This window comes from Saccostrea echinata, unplaced genomic scaffold (genome assembly GCF_033153115.1).
Source record: "Saccostrea echinata isolate AGI-Se365-2 ecotype Australia unplaced genomic scaffold, CSIRO_AGI_Sech_v1 ptg000025l, whole genome shotgun sequence".
Lineage (NCBI taxonomy): Eukaryota > Metazoa > Mollusca > Bivalvia > Ostreida > Ostreidae > Saccostrea > Saccostrea echinata.
The window spans coordinates 7,003,401-7,027,502 of record NW_026889774.1 but is presented as its reverse complement, the minus strand read 5'-3'; the positions used below and the strand labels follow the sequence as shown (position 1 = coordinate 7,027,502).

At 35.7% G+C, this 24,102-nt stretch overlaps 1 protein-coding gene across 1 annotated transcript in view; it reads left to right on the top strand.

The window, feature by feature from the left end:
- The window catches only part of LOC133192329 (uncharacterized), a 33,589-nt gene extending 9,756 nt beyond the window's left edge, over positions 1–23,833 (top strand). The window contains exons 6-10 of the mRNA XM_061328352.1: positions 17,682–17,738; positions 17,851–17,922; positions 19,749–19,913; positions 23,496–23,621; positions 23,826–23,833. Coding sequence (XP_061184336.1) covers positions 17,682–17,738; positions 17,851–17,922; positions 19,749–19,913; positions 23,496–23,621; positions 23,826–23,833 — 428 coding nt within the window. The remainder of the gene's footprint in view (positions 1–17,681; positions 17,739–17,850; positions 17,923–19,748; positions 19,914–23,495; positions 23,622–23,825) is intronic.
- Positions 23,834–24,102: the final 269 nt, after the last annotated feature.

The window sequence follows — 24,102 nt, the reverse complement described above, 5'->3', positions numbered from 1 at the left end:
AGGATGGTACGGAGTGGTTGTTAGTTGTGCAATGGAAAGTAGACGACCTACCTCTTTCATAAGGTTAGACGTAAACTGGGTTCCCATATCTGATAAAATCTCCTTAGGAATTCCAAGTCTAGTGAAGAATTCAAACATTGCCTCAGCAACACGTTCCGTCTCAATGCCTTTCAGTGCGACGGCTTCAGGGTACTTTGTACTGTAATCTACCATAGTGAGTACATACCTATTCCCACGATCGGTTGCTGGAAAAATTGGCCCAATCAAATCTACAGCAACTCGCTCAAATGGAGTATCAATGAGGGGCATTGACTCTAGTGGAACTGGGGAGACCTTACCTTTTGGTACGGTTCGCTGACACACGTCGCAGGATCTACAATATCTTCCTACATCTCCTTGTACTCCAGGCCAATAAAAGTTAGACAATACCCTATCCGTTGTCTTTTTAATTCCCAAGTGACCAGACAGTACACAATCATGTGCAAGTTTCATAACTGTAATGCGGTGTGGTGAGGGAACAACAAACTGTCTAAAAATTTTATTGCTACTCACCTTCGGAGACTGAAAATATCGGAACAACAGATCATCTTCAATGACAAACCAAGACACATTCTGTTGTCCTGTGAACTTCCGAACACCAGTCCTTGCATATTCCCGATACTTATCCAGTGTAGCGTCCTCATTTTGTGCAACTCTCATATCATCTACTGAGGTAAAATTGTCAGTGATACTAGTTACCTTCAATGTTTTGTACTTTCCTTTTTCCTTCTGAACTTGATTTCTTGTCTGTACGGCTGAGCCTACCACCAATTCTTGTGTATCGATTTCCACAACTTCGTTGTTATTTCTGCGAGTGTCCCATTTTGGATCAGGGTCTGATGGATCTCTGGCGCCGTCTATATTACCTATGATTAAACCATAGACTGGGTTGTTCATACATAGAGCTTTGACCTTACCTGATATGAACGGTGTATGTATGTTGATGTACGCCTCAGGAACTTTCCGGACAGTTCCGTCAATGAGTACACATTCCACATTCCGCCCTGTCAGCTGGTCTTGAGAAACTAGACTGTGTTTTACTACAACCCCACTGCATCCACTGTCTCGCAGAACCTCCACAGGATGATTACCTACATACCCATCTGAAACTGGCATATTATGACAAACACGACAAGCTCCACCAATAACTGGTAACATATGTCCACAGCGTAATGTTACTTGATTGTTCTGTATACAACAATCTTTTAGTTTATCTGACAAAATGCACAAAGAACCTACATGTTTACCTGATTCAGGGGATTGGTTTCCTAGTTGATTCTCTACCTCAAAATCCAATTTCTGGTGCTGTGACTTCGTAGATCGGGAAGTAGCCCTTGATGAAGAACCAGAGGTTAACATCGCTGCGCTTTTGTAAGTGTGGGTACGATTTCCTTTCTTAAGCCTGTCAAAACAATCTCTAGCGATGTGTCCAGTTCGACCACACTCATAACACTTTCTATCATTCTTACCTGTACTTGAAAAAGGTTTCTTTTGAACCGTTGTTGATGTTGACCTCACATCATCGGTCGTTACTCGATAATTTGTGCGATCGTAAGAAAATGAAGAAGTGCCATGCGCTTCAATAAACTGTTCTGCTAAACGCGTCATTTCCTTAACATCTTTCGGGTGACGTTCTCGTAAGAAAGTAGCTAAAGTCTTACTACAACTTGAAATAAATTGTTCGCGCAACATAAGATCTTTTAAGCCTTCAAACGTTGATGGGGATTTCGCGAGTTCCATCCACCTTTTCAGATAATTGTCTAAACGCGCGAAGAATTGAGGGGGATTCTCCCCTTTTTCTGGCTTACTACCTCTGAATTTCTCGCGGAAACCTTCTTCAGACAATCTAAACCTCTGAAGCAACGAACATTTGAGCTTATCATAATCAAATGCATCGCCAGGAGATAAACGAGAGTAAACCTCAAGAGCAGTACCTGTAAGCAAAGCACTAAGATTTATTGACCATGTATCCTTAGACCATTTAGCATTTTCTGCAAACCTTTCAAATCTTTGTAGATAAGCGTCAATACAGTCTCTTTGATCATTAAATGGAGGAAGTTTGGGCAACTTAGCACGACTTTGAACAGACACATCAGGGGACATGGGGGTACTTTGATGCTTAGAGTTAATTTCTAATGCTAATGCCTCTGCTTTTGCTCTCTCTAACTGAATTTGTTTTTCCAACAATGCCAAATGATTGTTTGATTCTTTCATTTGCATCTCCATGCTCAACTCTTTTTCTTTTCTCCTAGACTCTTGCTCACATTGCACTATCTGCAAATCAAGTTCTTTCTCTTCTCTTTTCGCCTCTCTTTCCTTTCCTCTCTCCTCTCTTAACAATTTATCTTCTTCAATTTTTCTTTCAGCTCTCTCTTTTTCTCTAACATATTCTAACAACTGATCTCCTTGCAAACCTAACTTTTGCCCAATCTCTACTAATTTCTCTAACTCTTTCTCCATTTTCAAAGTTCAGTTAAATCAGCGTAAGGATAATGTGATCTTAAATATTTCCATCCCGGACGAGCCCCCAATTGTCACAATTTGTGATAATGGCATGGAAATATTCCCTCGCTGTAACCAAATCTTTGAAAAAGAACAAAGAGTAAGTGCAAACAAGTTTATTATAGTGCTCCAAAAAAAAAAAAAATGCAAAGAATATCTGCACACCTCCACACACACACAACACGCACATCTACAACACTCGCACAAATAAAAAAAAACAAAATAATAATAAACAAAAAAAAAAATAATGATAGTATCAATATACCGACTATAATATCGTCATATCAGACCCGACAAATGTTTCATTGCCATGTGCAAATAAAATCGGAAACACTGACTGTCGAGACCACAGAGATTGACCCAAGACGTTACCGTATACTGTTCATTGACACACAGTCGTTGGTTTCTCGTGGAATTACGGTTACGACACTGTCCAAAGGCCTCACGTCCCTCTAGCCTTCAACGCCTTAGTACGTAGAATTTCCTCGAATGTCTCAGTATGCCATAATGTTCACCTGCTACTGTAAACACGCACATACACAGCTGGTCACCTATAATAACACATTATTTAAAGGTCTGGGTTTCCATAGTCGGTAATAAACGCATTCATAAGGAATACTTGAATATGTCGGGTACATTATCTAGTACAAATAAAACTGAACTTAACAAAGTAATGAAATAATAACTTTTTCTTTAAAAAAAAAAAATAACAAAAAAAACCTAGCTAACAAAATATACAGTTCAAACTCACCGCTGCCAAAGTTCTCAAAATTACTCTACTGTCCACACAGGAAAACTTCTCGAACACACACAAAACATTCAGGCTCAAAGCACGTAGCTATTTCTCTCGCGACCACACAGGTCATACAACATTTGTACTTGGGAAGGACACACCTTGTCACTTCTACGGCCTGCTCAGAACTAACTTACACGTAGACAAAATTGTTAAAACCGGTCTGGCAGCCGTGACCAGCTATCCGTAACGACTATACGATGAGAATGAACCTATGGTACACCATAACCAACATAGTCAAATTAAACAAAATTGTGACATGTCTGTTGTCGTCGTGGTAAACTTTTCACAATTTCATCTTCTCCAGAACTACTGAGCCAATTTCAACCAAACTTGGAATAGAGTATCCTTGGGTAAAAGGGATTCAAATTTGTTCTAATGAAGGGCCACGCCGTCTTCCATGGGGAGATAATTACAAATTAGTGAAAAATTAATGGCATCTTTTAAAAATCTTCTAAAGAACCATAGGGCCAGGATAGATGAAACTCAAGTAGAATCATCCTCATGTAGTGTATATTCAAATTTGTTCAAATCATGACCCCCGGGGATAGGATGGGGCCACAATGGACGATCAAAGTTTTACAAAGGAATACATAGGAAAAATCTTTCAAAATCTTCTCAAGAACAGCAAAGCCATGATTGGTCATATTTATATGGAAGCATCCTCAAGTGGTGTAGATTCAGGTTTGATCAAATCATGACCCCCCGGGGTTAGGGTGGGGCCACAATGGACGATCAAAGTTTTACAGAGGAATATATACATTGTAAGTAAAATCTTTTGCAAAGATTTGTTCAAACATGACCCCCGGGGTAGGGTGGGGCCAAAATGGACGATCAAAGTTTTACGGAGGAATATATAGGTAAAGTCTTCTTCTCAAGAACCACTGGGCCAGGAAAGATGAAACTCATGTGGAATCATCCTCATGTAGTGTAAATTCTAAATTGTTCAAATCATGACCCCCGGAGGTAGGATGGGGCAACAATGGACGATCAAAGTTTTACAAAGGAATATATAGGAAAAATCTTTAAAAATCTTCTTCTCAAGAACAGCAAAGCCATGATTGGTCATATTTATATGGAGCATCCTTGAGTGGTGTATATTCAGGTTTGTTCAAACATGACCCCCGGGGTTGGGTGGAGCCACAATGGACGATCAAAGTTTTACGGAGGAATGTATAGGTAAAGTCTTCTTCTCAAGAACCACTTGGCCAGGAAAGATGAAACTCATGTAGAATCATCCTCAGGTAGTGTAAATTCTAAATTGTTCAAATCATGACCCCTGGGGGTAGGGAGGGGCCACAATGGACGATCAAAGTTTTACTTAGAAATATTTGGGAAAAATCTTCTCAAGAACAGCAAAGCCATGATTGGTCATATTTATATGGAAGCATCCCCAAGTGGTGTAGATTCAAGTTTGTTCAAATCATGACCCCTGGGGATCACAATGGAGGATTTACATAGGAATATATAGGTAGAAACTGACCCCCTGGGATAGGGTGAGACTACAATTGCTGATTAAAGTTATGCATAGGAATACATAAGAAAATTTTTTTTCTTAAAATCTTCTTCTCAAGAACAGCAAAGCTATGATTAGTCTTGATTATATGGAAGCATCCTCAGATAGTGTAGATTCAGATTTGTTTAAACCATGACCTCCGGAGGTAGGGTGGGACCGTAATGAAAGTTCAAACTTGTAGGAAAAAGGTCACAGACTAAGAAATATATAAGCATCTTTAGTTAGTGTAGATTTAATTTTGTTCAAATCATACCACCCCTCGGTCACTTTTTAGGGGTAGATCGGGACCACTTATGCATTAAAGTTCTTCAATACTGAACTGATTTATGCTTTTTTCCTAGCCACAGTGCTCAGGTGAGCGATGTGGCCCATGGGCCTCTTGTTTTATTTGCCCCCCCCCCCCTTCTAGATCCGCGCATGTGTACACCAATCTGGTTTAATTATTAAGAATCTCTGTTGTGGTCCTCCTGTTCTTGAGAAGTCTTAAGGCCCTTTTTTGCCCATACACATGATATTCCCATATTTTCTGCACATTTTATATTCTGGCTATGTGGTTGTAGATCGTAAGTTGACAACGGATTCAAAAACAAGATGTGTTGTGAAACTGTGGCCCAACTTCTTGAGAAAAATTTTAAGGATTTTTAGCTCACCTGGGATGAAAGCTCAAGTAAACTTGTTTGATTACATTTTGCCCGTCTGTCTTTAAATGTTTCACATTTTGACGTCTTCTCCAGAACCATGCACTGAAACAATTTAAACCAAACTTGCCAAAAAGCATCCTTGGGTACAGGAAACTTTAGTTTTTTTTCAAATGAAGGGCCACGCCCTTTTGCAAGGGGAGACAAATATTAGTGAAAAGTTAATGGGATTATTTAAAATTCTTCTCAAAAACAGCTGGGCCAGATAAGATGAAACATGGAAGCATTCTCAGGTAGTGTTGATTAGAGTTTGTTCAAATAATTACACCCCTCCAAGAGGGGGCAATCAAAGTTATACATAGATATATGTAGGAAAAATCTTCTTGTGAAGAACAACAAAGCCATGATTAGTTCAATTTTTATTTGAAGGTATCGTTGGGTAGTGTATTCAAGTTCTTTTTTTCGAATCATGACCCCCGGGGGTAGGGTGGATCCATATTAGGCGATCAAAGTTTTACATAGGAATAAATAGGAAAACTCTTTAAAGATTTTCTTCTCAAGAATATTAGTATTATTTATGTGGAAGCATCCTCTACTGAAGAACAACAGGTTCCTAATGACTTAGGTGAGTTTTGTGGCCGCTCATTTTCATTTACTTCATTTATAATTTTATTCTGGTTGATTGGATAGAAAAGTCAGTGAATATCTTATAACCTGTGTTGACATTATAGATAAATTTTGTATCATTTGAGGAATTTTCAAGGAAAATTGTCTTCTTTTTATTTTACATTTCATTTAATTTTTTACAATGAATTAATTTGGATATAAATGAATTTTTTACAATGAATTAATTTGGATATAAATGATGTAAAATTATAAGAAATGAATTTAATAGCTAACAAGGTTATGCTTGTATAATAACCATGGATGGAAGTTTACACATGCATATTAACTGCTTCAAGGTTTATGACAGGTAAACTGTCCAAACAAAGGCTACACATTATAATTGGGACAGTTATAAAATGCATTCCTCGATTATTTCTCTTTTAGAGATGTGGCCCATCATCTACATTTATCTGATTCAGTTACCCATGGTTGGTGATAAGGTTGGTTGAAATTGGCCTAGCGGGTCTTAAACAGTAGACATATAGATTTTACTGAGGGATAGACATACCAATGGCCACAGGTGAACAGGTGATCAGAAAAGCTCAAGAGCTTATAGCTAAGGTGTGCTAAAATGTTCAAGTTTCTCTTACCTTTGCTTTCTTTACCAGTCCCTGAACATGAGCTGCTGCTTAAATATAAGGGGAAAGTCAATGTTTGCAACACAGAATAAACAATGAAGCACTTGAATATCATCCAATTACTACATGTAATCATAATCCCATGCATCTTTTTCCAATTCAAAAAACTGACATAGTTTTCAACATAATTGTTATTAAAAGAAATTTAGGGTTTTTAATAAAAAGATCCAGTGTCATAGCTTACGGTATATCCTTATCTTAAGAACAACAAACTAATTATCAAATTAATTAATCATAACTTAAATATGAACTTACGAATATTTCTTTAGTTAATAAAATCTAAGTTAAGAAAAGCTCAAGCCAGATGTTTATATAAGTTTAGCAAAGAAGATGCACAATAAATCTTTTGACGGAGGGCTGCAAATTTTGGACCTATACTCGGCACTCAGGGCCATTGAGCAGTGAGGGATCTTTTTCGTGCCATCACGACTGCGTCACAGACGGTTTATACGGTCTCATCCGAAGGTCCCTCAGTGGGATTCGAACCTGCAACGTAAGGATCAACTCCCTACAACGCGACTCTAGAGCAAACGCTCTAACACTGAAAACATAAATTAGTTACTTTGACCAAATTTGAAGTCATTTTCCTTTGCTCAGGTAGTCAAAACATATTTTGACTATCTATTTGCTCAACACTTTTAAGCTATAGTTAACTTTGACTGTATGCGTGGTCATTTCGATTCAATTGTTTGGCGGGGAGAAACAATAGCGTCAGTCGCCATTTTCCTCCAAAGAACATAAACGACGTGACGGTAAGTAATATTTTGTTGTTTCCCTGTATTAGACAAATGATGTGAAAACAAAGTTATTCAGAAAAATGTTCAACAGAGAATTGGTTTTGTAATTATCAAAGAGATCGGTAATTTTCCTTCAATTATTTTATTTTACATTGTTATGATTGGGAGGGGGTACGGGTGGTTGTGTTCAAATAGATTTTTGCAGACTCGATTTAATATGCAAACTTAGCCCAAAATCCAGAGCTTACTAAACATGTATTTCTTTTTTCTTCAACTCACAGTATGACTATCAGCTTACGTATAATTGACAATCAAAGCAGAAGACACATATCAAGAACATGTTCCAACTTCTTTCAGTACCAAATTTTATTCATACACTACTACAAAACCCCTTTTTGATTATTCTACAACAAAAAGTGGAGGGGGGGGGGGGGCAACCGGCCTTTCAATTAACATTTCAAATAGTAAAAAAAGTCTGAGAAAAAAAAGGGGGGTAAATCCCCTCCCCCCGCTACATGCCTGTCATCAAAGTGCCTAGAAATGTAACTAATGGAGGGTCATTTTGACATGAAATGATAGTCACACTGAGTATCGGAATCTATCATAATTATGACAATTAATACAGTCAAAATAAACACACTAGTCTACTCAGGGTGACCATCAAGTAATCATTTACTGACTATCCAGTTCTTCAGTGTGAATTTTCTCTATTCCTCAAAATGAGCTCAGCATATTGTCAATATGACTAAATACGCCGTCATCTGGAAGACAATCAAACTGATTATTGTTTAAGGTCATGGTGACTAACTTAAGTTTCAGTGAACCACTGAGCCACGTACGGGGGCGACTCATAATAAACAAATGACATTTAACGCCCAAAGACCTTTCATTGTGATACGTTCACTGGGTGAAAAAAGCAGTTTCCCGTCATGGGAAACTATATGGAAACCACATGGAAACCTGAAGATTACATCATGTTTCCTAGTGGTTTCCGCAGCGGATGCCAGGTTATTCCGTCAAGTTTCCGTGGGCACGGAAACTACTACGCTCCGATTCCATTAGGTATCCCGAACCACGGAAACCTCAGGAAACCTGAAGTTTCCCGAGCCTCCATGTAGTTTCCCATAATGGGAAACCTGAAGATTCCACTGGTTTCCATAATTAGGAAACTATGTGGAATCGGAGCGTAGTGGTTTCCATGGAATGGAAACTTGATGGAATCCTCAGATTTCCCATGAACGGAAACTAGAGGAAACCTCGTGATTCCCCAAGTTTCCATGACTCAGGAAACTACATGGAATCGGAGCGTAGCGGTTTCCGTGTGATGGAAACTTGGTGGAATAATCTGGTGTCTCATAAAAGGAAATTACAGGAACACTTCAAGATTCCCTTATTTATCTGAGACAGGAAGCAATGTGTAATTGCGGTGTAATAGTTTCCATACCATGGAAACTACAGGGTAGGTGGAGCATTTCAATTACGAAAAATGATTGACAAGCAACTGGAAGCTCAAGGATCCCTGTATTTTCCATGGTAAATCTTTCTTGTCTAGAATATGAAAAGAGAACAGCAGGTTTAAATCAAAATATATATTATTAATTTCCTTGGTAAACTGTGTTTTCTTTTCAAAATCTATCAAGAAAATGTATAAAAAGGAAAAAGCATTATCAACTCGTATGTTTAATAATTCATTTGATGTGCAAAAACATTATTTGAAAATGATATCAAAATAAATAAAATCATATATCTTGGTAAACAATGAAGTAGTCTTTCACATCTAATTATATAAGTCCATTCATAAACTTCATTAAATACTCTATACTTCTTTCAACATCAGCTTCCTTATTTTCTTCACATCATCTGCGATCTGCAATATATTTTCATACAAAATTATTATTTGATGTAAGAATTGTATGCTTGAATATTATTTAGAAATCTGACATGATCACTCAATGTACTTTAATGTACCAATATCAGTGATTAGTTTCAGTCTTTAAATTTAATGAAATCTGAATAATGAACATTACATAGTAAGGTTTTAAGCCAGATTAATATTAAAACAGGTATGATTGAGAATATGACCATCTCATGCATGTAGAACACTGCTTTTAGTTGAGTGGAGAGAAATGTGCTCTGGACAAGGATATTACAAATCTTTTTTTCTTATTAATTAACATTAGACCTAGAAAATTGGTTAAAGATCACTACACACCCTTCATCCCATGGCACACAATCCAGATCATACCAAGGGAGAAAAATTATGCTCTGGACAAGGACTTTAGATAAAGATATACAGTGTATTTTGATACTGACCTTTGACCTAGATAATTGGTCCAAGGTCACTTTTTACCCTCCATCCACAGACACTCTATGAGTTAAATTTGAGTGAGATTGGGCTATGAGGAGAGAAAATATACTAAGGACAAGTGATATCAGATGAACAGACAGATCATCTCATGGCATCCACAGAACAGGACCCTAAAAAATCAATGCATATATATGTAAAGTTATATCCATATAAGTCAATATGAATTCATCATATGTTGCATTGCATACACATGCTTTAATCATGTTTAATACCTTATGAATAATTTCAAATTGCATGTACACTCAGTTTACATAAAAATAATCTAAATTTCATCAAAGACGACCAACATAACAGCCATTCAAGATTTAGTTAATCAACATTCAGTACAAGTTCTATATGCTATATCATATGTACAGACACATACTAGTACTATTTACCTGCATTCTAAATCTTGTTTTATGTCACTGAAAATTAAGGCGATAGCCATTAACCAATTTTAGCCCCAATTTACATACATGCATGTTGTAATGTTTGTTCAAGACTTCCCATTTATAAATATTACCTTATAGTATATTTAGTTAACATATACCTACATTTAAAGCTTCAATGTGTTTCACTGAATATTTTAGAAATTACAGTCATTAAAATACTGACCAGCCAGAAATCAGTAAATGCATGTGCATGTCCTTATTTTTCATTCTTGTATTGTTTCATTTAACATGTTTCAATGTTAAAAAGTTTTAGTAAGTTATACAGTTATAATATTTACTACTTTATCATAGCCATACAGTTGAACTTTGGCATCTCGAACACAGACATCTCGAATACCATAGATACATGTATGTTGAAGTAATTTGAAATTATTCTTTAAGCATTTTAATTACTCCTGATATCTTGAATCCTCAAATATCTCAAAATATTTTCAATGATTGAATTGAACTTTGAACCATGGCAAAAGGACTCTTAAACAAATATTCATTATTCTTAAGATGAAGTCTACAGGTTACAAAATTATAAGTTGCTCAACAATGATCATATCAACAATATTTAAGAGAGTTGATCATTTCCCCTTGGGGTGAAGGGGGGGGGGGGGGGAGGGGGGCTTCCTCTGTACAATTTAGAATATCCTTACTTTGTGTCAACCTTGGTTAAAATTAGTGGTTCTTGGGAAGAAGTTACAGATGTGAAAAGCTCACAGATGGATAGACAGTTTGATGGACAAAACACAAAACAAAAGGTGATTAAAAAAGTTCACATGAGTTTTTAGCTCGAATGAACTAAATTCCTCACTGCATGGTGTATATTATGCGAGATATTATCCAGACAGAAAATTTTATAGAGGAGTGAAAAAGAAGACTCCAAGCCATAATTTTACATAACCTCTTGTAGTTTGCAATTGGTATTTCAACATTCCAATTAAACTCAAGTTCTTTTCTTTTCATGCAATTGTTATACATGCCTATTTATGATTGAATTAATTACCACTTACCACACGATCACATCTTGATTCATCATACATCTTACTGGTTCTCCTTTAATGTCAGTTTTCTTCTCTCTGAAAGAATTTATTATGTACAGTTACTACTGCATTCTGATTTCACCTATGAGACCAACATTAAACAAGTGTCCCAGGGGCCACATTGCTCACCTAAGCACTTTGGGTAGGAAAAAATATAAATCAGTTCAGTATTGAAAAGTTTAAATATAAAAGTGGTTTGGAGGGGGGGGGGGGAATTCTACACTTTCTAAGGATGCTTTTGAATTAATATGACACATATTAGCATTGCTGTTCTTAAGAAGAAAATCCTTTTTATGCCTTTGTATAACTATGATCCCCTGTTATGGCCCCTCTATTCTCCTGGGGGGGGGGGGGGTCATGATTTAAATAATATCTACATTACTTCATCGGCCGTGTATATAAATATGATGTTGTTCTTGAAAAGAAGAATTTCTAAGATTTTTCCTATGTACTTTGATCGTTCATTGTGGCCCCATCCTACCCAGGAGGTCATGATTTGAACACACTTGAATTTATACTAGTTGAGGATGTTTCAATATAAGTGTCATCTTTCCTGATACAGAGGTTCTAGTGAAGAAGATTTAAAAGATTTTTTCCTATGTATTCCTATGTAAAATTGATCATCCATTATGGCCCCGTTCTACACTGGGGGTCATGATTTAAACAAATTTGAATTTACACTACCTGAGGATGCTTCCAAATAAGTTGGAATCTTTCATTGCCATGTGGTTCCAGAAAAGAAGATTTTTAAATGATGCCATAAATTTTTCATTTATTTGTAATTATTTCCCTTTAGAAGAAGATATGGCCCTTTATTTGAACAAACTTGAATCCCCTTTATCCAAGGATATTTTATAGCAAGTTTGGTTGAAATTGGCCCAGTGGTTCTTGAGAAGATTGAAATGTGAAAAAATTACGAAAACAACGGCGACAGACAAATTTTGATCAGAAAAGTTCACTTGAGCCTTTGGCTCAGTATGCTAAAAATGATTTGTTTGATGTACTCCGAATAACCCATCAAAATCACCCCTACCCAATCATTTTTTTAAGTATTGAAATTTTATTTCAATTTTTTTTTCTTTGGTTTCATTGAAATAAATTTTGTTTCATTATAAAGTTGAGGTTCATAATTTCTCCAAGACACTTGTTTTATGGAGAAATAAATATTAAATCTGTCTAGCTGTCCAGTGTACATAATGAAACATCAAAATTTCTAATTCTGTGTTTTTGTATGACAAAAATCAATTTGTTAGATACTGCCAAAATCATCTACCTACTTACCTACTCATTTTGCAAAATGTGGGTCGGAGTACATCAAACAAAAGTATTTTTAATAATGGCCTAGACTTCAACAACTACCAGGGAGGAAAAAAAAATAAACAAACAAAAATTTCAAACAAATGCGGATTCACTTATTTTTATCATTATGCTTCTACGATGTTGCGACCGCCATCAATAATTGATGATTGTAATTTAGACGATTCATTTGCATTACTTGAAATACTAAAAAAAATTATCAATATTTGTACATCATGTAGGCTATTATTTTTAACATTTTCAGTAAATCTCTCAGCAGGTCACGCATGAAAAATTTTGTCTTTTGAACAGTAAACTGTTTCAATTTACAATCTATCACTTGTTTGTTAAACAGTTGTTATATTATTAAAGACAGTGCACTTTAAAACCAATACATTTTCCCTATACAAATCATCACTATGCATATCAATAAGGGTTGTGCTATGGCTTTTTAAGATGTATATGTACTCTAGTTACAGACAATCTATTTAAATTGTTCTTATGATTCTTCACAATTTGTAATTATATCTGCCACATAAAGGCGTTTTATCTGTGTCGGATTACAATAGTCAGAACTCTCTCTTTCAGCTGTCTTTTAAATTTCCATTGATGATGTCCTTCGTGAATAATCTGATAATTTGAGATTGCGGACACCTTTTGTTTAAATATTAATGACTTAATCGTAATTTAGTAGCAGAAATAATTCATTTATACCTTGTCGTTACATCATAAAAAGTTCCAAAAGTCTAACAAGTTCATGAAGTTGACGATCTGAGAACACATGTATTCAAACCGGACATACGTTTTGTCCGTATTAACAAGGAAACCATATTCGGTACAAACATTATTATCCGATTTAACAACGAAAAAAAAATCATACATTTTTCATTTATATACATAGAGAGAGAACTATTATAGTAAGCATTCATTTTCACTAAAAAAAAATAATCTAAAATGCAAAACGTACAGCATGGAAAAAGACAAATGTGGTGCCATAGGGTCTAGCTATACAAAGTCTACTATCTATGCATCTTTGATCGTAAAACACTAAATACTGTATAATTCAAGTTTCTCTTTTCGTTTTTGCAATGTGTAAACCAAAATATTTAAAACTTAGATATCAAACATTTCAAAATGGCGTCAAAACGAATGTGGTCTTCGATGGGAAAGATTTGTTCTGCCCATTATTACTATTATTTACCGTAAAAAAAAAAGTATATAAAAATATACGTACACTAATCCTTGGTTGTTGATCATTGCATTTTTCACAGTTTTAAAGACACTGGGTGGCGAAAACATCATTAACTTTTCACATTTGCACCTTACACCCGAGTTCTTCTCCGTCTTGCTCAACTCCAAAAATGGCGCCTCGTGAAAATTGACCAATGAATAAAGCCTCTGCAGAGCGATGCATTATGGGAAACAGAACCTATTTACTTTAATAAGTTTTTATATATAATATAATTTCCCTGTGACGGTGATTATGAGTTCTTTTCCTTAAGTTCTTCTCTGTTCATAGAAAGGGGGTGCTCCTCAATAAATTTGCCGATAATTAGTATACTATAGAAAACGAAGCGTTTATCTGAGGGTGACCAGAGAAAGTTTATGTGTCTGGTGTGACCCCTCAAATTGTATGACTTGGGGGTGGGGCGTGGGCTTGGAACGTAGTGCCCATCCAAACAGAAAATGTCCGCTTGCCCTCTCCCCTCCAACACTACTTTTTCATTAAATTATTCATTATTCTGATTAATGTATAATGTCACAACGGAAGATGTTAAACCTTTATACATGTATACATGTTTTATATTAAAATTGGAAGTTTCAACAGGAACCCTTGAAGGAACTACCGTCAGAAAATGAATAATTGTTGAGTACCGTAGAAAATTGGGGGGGGGGGGGGGGGGGTTGCATTGAGTACCGTAGAAAATTGGGGGGGGGGGGGTTGCATTGTGGACGTGCCATACGTCCCTAATCATATTTTTTGCAGTATAGGAAACAAAACTTATTTCCTGTTGCGACCCTCAAAATAAACATATGATGACTGTTTATCAGCTGTTTATTATTTTGTGACAAGAATGTTGTTGTCCTTTGAAGTCTGTCGTAAATTTCGATGGGCATGCAAATGAACTACATGACATGTATACAGAACAGTATTTTATTTTTAGTGATGATGGAAAAGTTCGGCGTCAAAAATTGCTGTTTAGTAAAAGGAATTAGGGTATGTTAGACTAGTATACACTTAAGAAAATCAAGACAAAATAATTTAATTACCAGCAAGGACGGTTCAAGAATAATAAAAATTTGATTTTTTTCTCTTGTTCGGCTTTAGATACTTTATTGAACCCCTTCCTTTTTTTTTGGTTTCGATTTTGAGCCTCACTCAGTTATCAATAAGAATCAGTGGACAAATTGCTGGACTTTTTCCAATTTGCTATATTTTACTTGAAACATCTTTGCCTTTAGTTATAAAATTTCTCACACCGTTTTAATGTATCAGAATTTTTCACATTTAATTTGAAAATTGATTTATAAAAAAGGAGAGTAAACAAAAGGTGAATAAAAAACGAACCAATATCTAAGCAAAGGTAGGGAAAACGTGCAGTATTTTAATTTGAAAAACACCGCCCGTAGAATGCGAGGAGGGGGGGGGGGCAGGGGGTGAAATTAAATGATTTTTTTTTGGCTTGTCAGATTTTTTTTGGAAGTTCCCCCCCCCCCCCCATTTTGAAACTGTTGCTAAAGACCTGAAACACATGATAAAAATAAGCCCAGAATTATTGTAGGTAACCTACAATTATGTCCATTGCATTCAGAATTTTAGTTGTGACTGGTAACAATTTGTCAATATTTGATCATCTGATTTGTTGGAAAATGTAATGCCCGGTGTATACTCGTTGATGTGCAGGGCTGTATAAACATGTATATATATGTGGCTTAATTTAGCCGTTTAGCCAGTACCGTCCTGTATCTTTCATATATAACTTTTTTCCTGTAATTTCTGGTAAGGTTTGCTAGTTAAGAACTTTCTAGTAAAGTTTTGCCCCAAATTGAAATTACTTTCATACAGGCCTGTAGTTTGAGTAGACAGTATTAAGTGCAGGTTTTTTTTTTTTTTTTGTTTTGTTTTTTTTTTTAAATAAGTAATGTTACATGTCGGCGTATAAAAATCAAGAAATGGACGGCGTACATAAAGAAATGTTTGTACATGTAGTAGTATTGACAATCACCACATCAGTATATAATACCTATATATCGAAAGAAACTATTTTCTCTCCATTTTTTGAAGAAGGGAGGGGGGCTTAAATTTGTAGGGGTAACCTTCTGCTTAACACAATGCACGATTTAAAAGGAATATTTTCGGTAAGCATCTACATGTAAAACAATTAATAAATTATTGTTTTTTTTTCTTCTTCAATGAATTGCCTTAGCATGCAGTTCTTCAGAAGACGTTATTCTTAAAGAAAAGAAAATCATTTAAATAAATATCATAGAGTTTTCTTTATTTAGAGCCAGCATTGGTCTTTGTGTACAAAATGGCTAAATTAAATATACGTGCATGTATGCATTTAAGACCAACATTATTGTAATTTCATGCAAAAAATGAAGACATTTACTACATCAGGGTTTGTGTACAGATATAAAAAATGTAAGTTATTTAGTTAACACGCATTAATTTTTTATACGAATATTATTCTGCTGTTTTATCTTATCAATGTCTTAAAGGCAACACATTAAAGTTGATAATTAATAATTCTTTCTATGTATTCAATATTCAAAGTTTACATTGATGTCAAACGTTAAACAAGGACGATTCGTTATTTACCGATTAAGAAATTTTATTTCATTTATCTATGCACTTACAAATTTGTTTGAAAAAGAATTATGATTTAACACATAACGAGAATTTAGATTTATTCTAGACCTATAGAAAAGTATATATGATTTTTAAACGGTTAGGAAATTTTCTTTTTTAATCAGTAATGAAAAATTGAAATACAATTCTTTTTTTTTCTTCTCTCATTGAACATCTTAAAATTAATGTAGCTGATTTTATCAATATTTTGTGATCTTATTGATAATTTATTATTTTTTTTTTTTTAAATCAAATCAATGGCCAACAATTATCACCTAGATTTAAACTGAGTTTGCGGAGACTAGGTGTATGTACATGCTTGACCACAGCCTATTGTTTCCCTTAGGTAGAAAATCCTCTCAAATAACATAGAATATACAAGAAATATACAGTCGCAGGTGTCTTCGCGACACGTGTCTCCACCTGTGGCACGTGAGAACAGGTGCCCGCGATTACAAGGGTCAGCGCAATGATTGAATTTTATCTGACCAGTTTACACTGATTTTTCAAAAATAATGTTGTATTAAATCTTCTCTATTAATTCCAATCCACGTGTCTTAATGAGTTTTACCGAGACTAAAATGTTAAAAATCATTTAATTTGGGTTTACGGTCACAGAATGTTCAATTTTATTACACAGAATTACACAAACAGTTTTTAAAATTATTATTTTGATACACGTTTCCAAAATGTCTATTATCGGGAAAATAGGTGTAAACCACGGCATACGTGTTTTCCATATCTGGGAAACATGTGGGAAACTACAGGTTGATTGCTTCCATATCGGGAATCTACGTGGAAACCACTACTGCAAGTTTCCGCGGTTTCCCATATTGGGAAACTTACGGGAAACCACAGATTGATTGTTTCCATATTATGAATCTACGTGGAAACCACTACTGCATGTTTCCACGGTTTCCCATTTTGGGAAACTTACGGGAAACCACAGGTTGATTGTTTCCATATCGGGAATCTACGTGGAAACCACTATGTGGTTTCCATAAAATGGAAACTATATGGAAACTACTGATGTCACGATTCCCATATGTTTCCATCGGGTTTCCAAATTTGGGAAACCTGGCTTTTCATCCTGTGGTTCCAAATTCGTACATAAAACTTGATATATGGAGAAAAAAATCATGTGTTATGCATTATTCTTTTACATTCATGCAACAGGATTTCCTTCTGACAATTTGGAAGCTTTTGTTGGTGGAATGAGATGGATTCCAAATAGTAAAGTTTATATTAAATTATTAAACTTCAAAATCAGATTGCAATTTAAGTACACCTTTTTGAGTGTTTTTTTTTTTTTAATTTAAAAGATCTCTTTTTTGCATAAACACAGTTGGAAGAATGATAAAGCGTGTAGACTTCAGTTGTCAACAATACAAGGAATACCTCGCTTCCGTGATGGAAAGTAAGTTCCTAAATGTACATGCAAAATAAGAACCCTTTTTTATCTTTGCTTTCTTGGCAATACCATTTCTGCTTAATTCTATATATATGTAAGCAACGAATTTACTTTGCCGGTCCCCACAAAAAACGGGCCAAAACATGATACACCGAAGGCTTTCTCTTTATTATAAGCAATCGCGTGAGCGATTGCTAAATTTGATAAAAAGGCGTTTTTACGCCTTTCTGGCCCAAAATTTGAATTCTTTGACTTTTTTCAGTTAAAACTTCGTTTTAAACGATAGTTTTTAACCTGGTTTTTTAATACAATCAATATTTACTTACTTTTTCGATTTGTTGAAAAATATCATCCGTTGGCAATTTCGCGGCTTCTGCGCACAGCAGGTATTTTCGACTTTTGACAGTCCAAAATGTGCTCAATGTAAACAAATATGCCGATGAAATTTAAAGATCTTAAGCTTGTAAAAATATGCGATTCTGTGTAAAGTATTATTAATTGGTTGATTCAAGTAGATCTCATTTTAAATCTTCGTGCCAGTATTTGCAAATCTTGTGGTTTTGGAGTATTTGTTTCTTATAGCGGTGGCCACGTTTGGAGATGTAGCAACAAGAAATGCAACAAAAAGCTATCTATTAGGAAATCTTCATGGTTTGAAAATCACAATTTGACATTGGAAAAAATAATATCTATCACTTATTTCTGGGTTAATAAATGTGCAAACGATTTCGTCATTCATGAATTGGAAATTTCTCAGAAAACTATAACGGATTGGTATAATTTTGGACGAGAAGTGTGTGAAGTTTATTTAGAGAAATACGGCAGTAACATCATCGGAGGTCAGGAAATATTGACGAATCAAAATTTGGAAAGTTGATTGATTATTATTGTTTAACGCCGAGTCGACAATATTTCAGCCATATTTCGGCGATTAAAATTTGGAAAGAGAAAATACCATAGGGGAAGAGGTGTGGACGGGGTGTGGGTGTTTGGGGGAATCGAGAGGGACTCCAAAAATGGGGGGGGGGTTGTCAGCGTAGCAGACAGGACTGCAGATACTTGTCACAATTATTAAAAAACATATCAGGCCTGGGACCACTATCATAAGTGACTGTTGGAAAGCCTACAGCTCCCTCAGCGAAGAAGGATTCCAACATTTAACTGTGAATTACAGCGTGAATTTCGTGGACCCAAGCTCAGGTGACACATCAATACAATAGAATCAACGTGGAGGGCACTGAAGAAATCATTGCCCACACACGGAACACAGAAAGTACTGTACGACAGCTATTTTGCCCAGTACTGTGTCAGAAAAGTATTCCTCAAAGATTCCACAGACCCGTTCCTAGCTTTCTGCAGTATTATTAAAGAAGTCTACAACCCGGAATCCTCCAAATCAGCATTTGTTACTGAAACCAAAACTGTGTCAAATCCAGTACCCAATCCTCCAAAAATTCAAAAAAACTCAACCTTTAACCGACATCACTAGTGCCCTAAATAACAGTTTGGATGATTTCCAGATGTAAGGTACGGTAATTTAATATTGCTATTCTTCCGATCAGTCCCCGAAACAAAATGGCGTCGCAATGTTTACTTTTGCATAGCAACCAAGATGTGGGTCGCGTGACATGCGCATTGCGTAAACTTCCGGGGACCGGCAAAATAAATTCTACCCATATGTAATTGTTGGAATTTCGACGATAAAGACATGAACCCCAATTAATATTATTCCTTGAAATTAGACGACGCATAACAAACTTTCAGTATTGTAACTTACATGTAAGTATTAATGCAATTTAACTCGTTCTTTTGATGAATTAAAACAACCTTAGGTACAATGGGAGTGCGTCGCATGCCACACCTTGATCATGCAGCTACTCAAAGCCATCTACCCTCTGGTAACAGATCAACTGCAGAGTCAACAACGGCGGCATCAAAAACAACAGCACAAGCTTTAACCACAACCCAGCACATCATACAAAATACAACACCTACAGGTCGGATGATTTTGAAAACCTATTGCGAATTCCAATCACTCTCGGCGTCAACTGTTTAAACTAATATTAGTCAAATTAAATCACGGCGAATCAATTCTCAACGAAAAATTGTTAGAAAATTATAAAATCATGCAAACAGAAGTAACTGCTATATGCAAATCGTAGCGAGCCGCTCATCACTGCGAGCTCTTCAAGCAACGCCAGGGCAAAGAGAAAATTCTGATTGTCTGAACATTGATCCATAAATTGCCCGAACAAATTGTGATGGCCAAACAAAAACTTAAAAAATGAAAAAATAAACTAACCTTGGTTTAGGGGGTGATTGCAGATAGATGGTAAATTTATCGTTCCCATTTAAGGCTTCGTTATGGAAATATACATATATGCAACATACGACATCATTTGACGTCACAGTCTACACCTTCCAAATGTCTCGTGCTGTTTGAAGAGGCGGATCTTGGTCAAAGTTGACTACTGCGCTCGCCACAACAGTCGCAAAGTCAACATATTATACCTTCTTTGCAAAAATTAAACCTGCAATATTTTTTTTGTTTTTAATGTGAAGGAAAAAAGAGCATATTCGTAAGCGAGTAAAAAGGGCTCTATAGAGATACATTTGTCCACTCTTGATAAGTTGATCGGGCGTGGCCGGCTGAACTTGATAAATAAAATTCAAATCTTTAAGGGGAGAAAATTGTTTAAGATTTTAACCTATGCATCGAATATCATTTGTTTCTTTACTAAGGAATCCCAATGTTAGGTGGTCAATTAGTGATTTTTCGTTGCCTCTTCATAATGTGAAGTGAATAGACTTGACTAAAGGTAAATAAGAAGTTACTTTGTTAGTCGACAACATTACTCTTCATCAATGTGTTTGTATTCGATGGTGTAACTAGTCTATGTGTGTGCCAAGTCCGAAAACAATTGGGCGTTAGAATCATCTTGTAAAAATGGAACTCGTAAATTTATATACCTTGTCATTGTACATCTGCAAACATTGTGTTAAAAACATTCTGATTTTACACAAAAGTACTTCGAAGTTGATATCAAACAGTTTCCTTGAGTTTCTGATCGACAATATCTATAAAGTTTTTGGAGATCAAGTCTGAAATCTTTTGGAATTCCCATGGGTACTAACTGCGCCTCGTTATTAGCAGACCTATATTTTTATAATCATATGAAGAAGAATTTATTGAGAATCTTTTACGTGAAAAGAAATCTCTTGCTGTGGCCTTCAATTCGACATTTAGCTCTATCGACAATGTTTAAATAATTAATAATGCTTTTCCCTTTCGAGAATATTTCAGATCGTCACTGAAGGTCAGTCGGTAGAGTGCTCGCTCCATGATCGGAGGGTCGTGTGTTCGAATCACGGCCGCGACTGACTTAAGTCGATAAAAAATAGGTAGCAACTGTTCCTTTGCCAAGCGCTTTGTATTTTGAATTGAAAGTTGCGGGTCATATGGATGATACCTTAAAAACCGAGACCCCGTGTCACAGTAGGCGTTGGAACGATAAAGAACCGTTACTGCTGAATGGCCCTGAGTGCCGAGTAAAGGTCTAAATTTTAAGCCCTTCACCGGTGTATGGTGACATCTCTACATGAGTGAAAAATTCCAGAACGGGACGTAAAACAACATACAATCAATCAATCTAATCTTTTTCACTCATATTGAGACGCCACCACTTGCCAGTGGATAGCTGAAAATTTAAGACCCATACTCGGCAATGAGGGTCATGGAGCAGTGAGGGTCTTTTTCATGCCATAAATGGCAAACTAACAAAACTTACAATAAACAACTTCCCTCATTAATGTAGCATTTATGTCTCCCAGTTGATTCCATATGCAAGAGCATGCTCTACATGAAATGTATGGGGATAACGAAAAGTATTCGAGCTCAAAAGTACATTAAACAATACAAATTTTGAAGCAGAGCAAACACGGACCTCTTAAACATCAGAGGTGGGATCAGGTGCCATTCAGGAGTAAGCATCCCCTGCCGACCGGTCACACCCGCCGTGTGCTCCTTTTCATGATCGGGTAATAACGGAAAAATCCGTCGACAATTCAGTGTGTAAATAATGGTCTAACAATTAGTATGAAAAAACGACAGTCAGCATTTGACTTAATGATAAATTATATTTGCTGACAAGATCATTGTATCGACCACAGAACTTACGAAATGACGACTTTAAACGAGACTGCTGATATTCTTGTTTCACCAACTTGTTTTTCAATAACTTGCCTCGTTTTAGAAATTGTTCATACGCAGAGCATGCTCTTGCGTATCGAATCAATTGAGAGATATAAACCCCATATGCAGGTGATGAAGGTATATTGCTGCGTAAGTAAGGGAAGTTGACGATTGAAAAGTTAAAGTCATCACGTTTATCATTAAGCTTGGTTGTTAGATTACCATTAACGTCTTTCTCTAGTAAAATATCCAAATATGAAACAGATGTGTCAGACTCTGTGGTATCTTTTATTTCAAGCTCACTGGGATATATCGTATAGACATTCGAATGGAAATAACCATTGTTAATTGACAGTACGTCGTCAATATATCTACATGTCGAGTTGAAAGCCACAGCACGTGTTTTCTTCAACAAATTCTGCTTTATATGAATACAAAAATAGGTCTGCTAAAAACGGGCGCAATTGGTACCCATGGGAATTCCAATAGGTTGTTGGAAGACATGGTCTCCAAAAACCACATAGATATTGTCAATCAGAAACTCAAACATCTTTTTAATATCAACTTTAGTGTACCCGTGTGTACAATCGGAATGCTTTTTAATAAAATAATTTTTCAAATGACCAATGACAAGGTATGTTAAATTTACCTTATAAAATGTAGAGGTCCGTATTTGCTCTGCACTGAAGAAGTATTATTCCAATGGACTTTTGACCTTGATTACTGTTCGTTTTTCTTTGTAAATGTATATGTTTATTTTTATGAGGTTTATTGAGTACTTTTTGGTTGCAGTTACTCTACATTCCTAAATATATGCGAGGAATTAATTACCGCATAATTTCAAAAAAATTACCAATCGCGAAATAAAATTACTCGCTTTCCATTTTATACTGTTGAAATTAATGTTGTATCTCTTGATCAACCGCCCACTTGCGAATTGACGTCAAAGAGGCACTTTGCGATAATAAGTTCTCGTGTAATAACGAGGAATTTACAGTCTTTCAGTTTATAACATATATTGACAGAATATGTAAGCTTGAATTGGTTTTTTGACAAATATCAAGAAAGTGTCAATTTTGAATACAATGCTTACACTTTAAAATACAAAAATTAAATGAATTCAGCTGCAGGGCACGGTTCATAAAAAGCCTTGCCCTTTCTCTTGCAAGATTTTAAGTTTTGATTAATAACACTTGAGCTGCATTTACCCAAATAGTAATGATAACTTTTTTTAAGACATTGGAAATAATTATAATTCGTTGAAGAATCTTCAAACGTAACTTAAAACCTGTACGACATAAGAATTATATGTTGTGTGATCTCTTATACACCCTGTTTTAAGTTATTTAAATTTGTCTTTCTGTCAAATTTTCCTTTCTTAAGTTAGGTGTCCGTTGCCCTACCTGCGATAATAATCTTAACTGCGTCTGGTCTAACACTTGCAAGATGACAGAGAGCTGCTTAGTGCGACAGATATCAGGATACCCATTTTCAACTCACTGTGCTGATGCAAGTATTTTTCAGAGGATTTATACTTTCCAAATCAATGATAAATATTTTGTAAACAAAAAATAATGTATTTTTTTTCCCTGCAAATTAAGTATAATTTTCCAAAATTGTGATTTACAGAAAGTTGACTGCTCACTAATGAAGCAAAATGTACCAGATGGAGAAATATTTTGCTGTGATGACGATTCTTGTTTACACAATATTTTAGGAGTGTGAGATGTTGTAACCAAAAATCGCCAAAAAGAGAATAAAATATTTGAGTACTAATTGTCTGCGTTCAACCAATCTTTAACAAAAGCCCACTTGCCTTTGGGTCACATGAGCGTTTTCTCTATTTTTTCCAGCTCACTAAGAGCTAAATTCTCACGTGACTTTTCTGACGGATTTGTTGTCAGCCCTTCCACCCCTACTAATGTTATTGTGATTCAAATTCGCGGCACGTGGTGTAGGATGACCCATTCAAAGATTATAGGGTAAACCGGTTT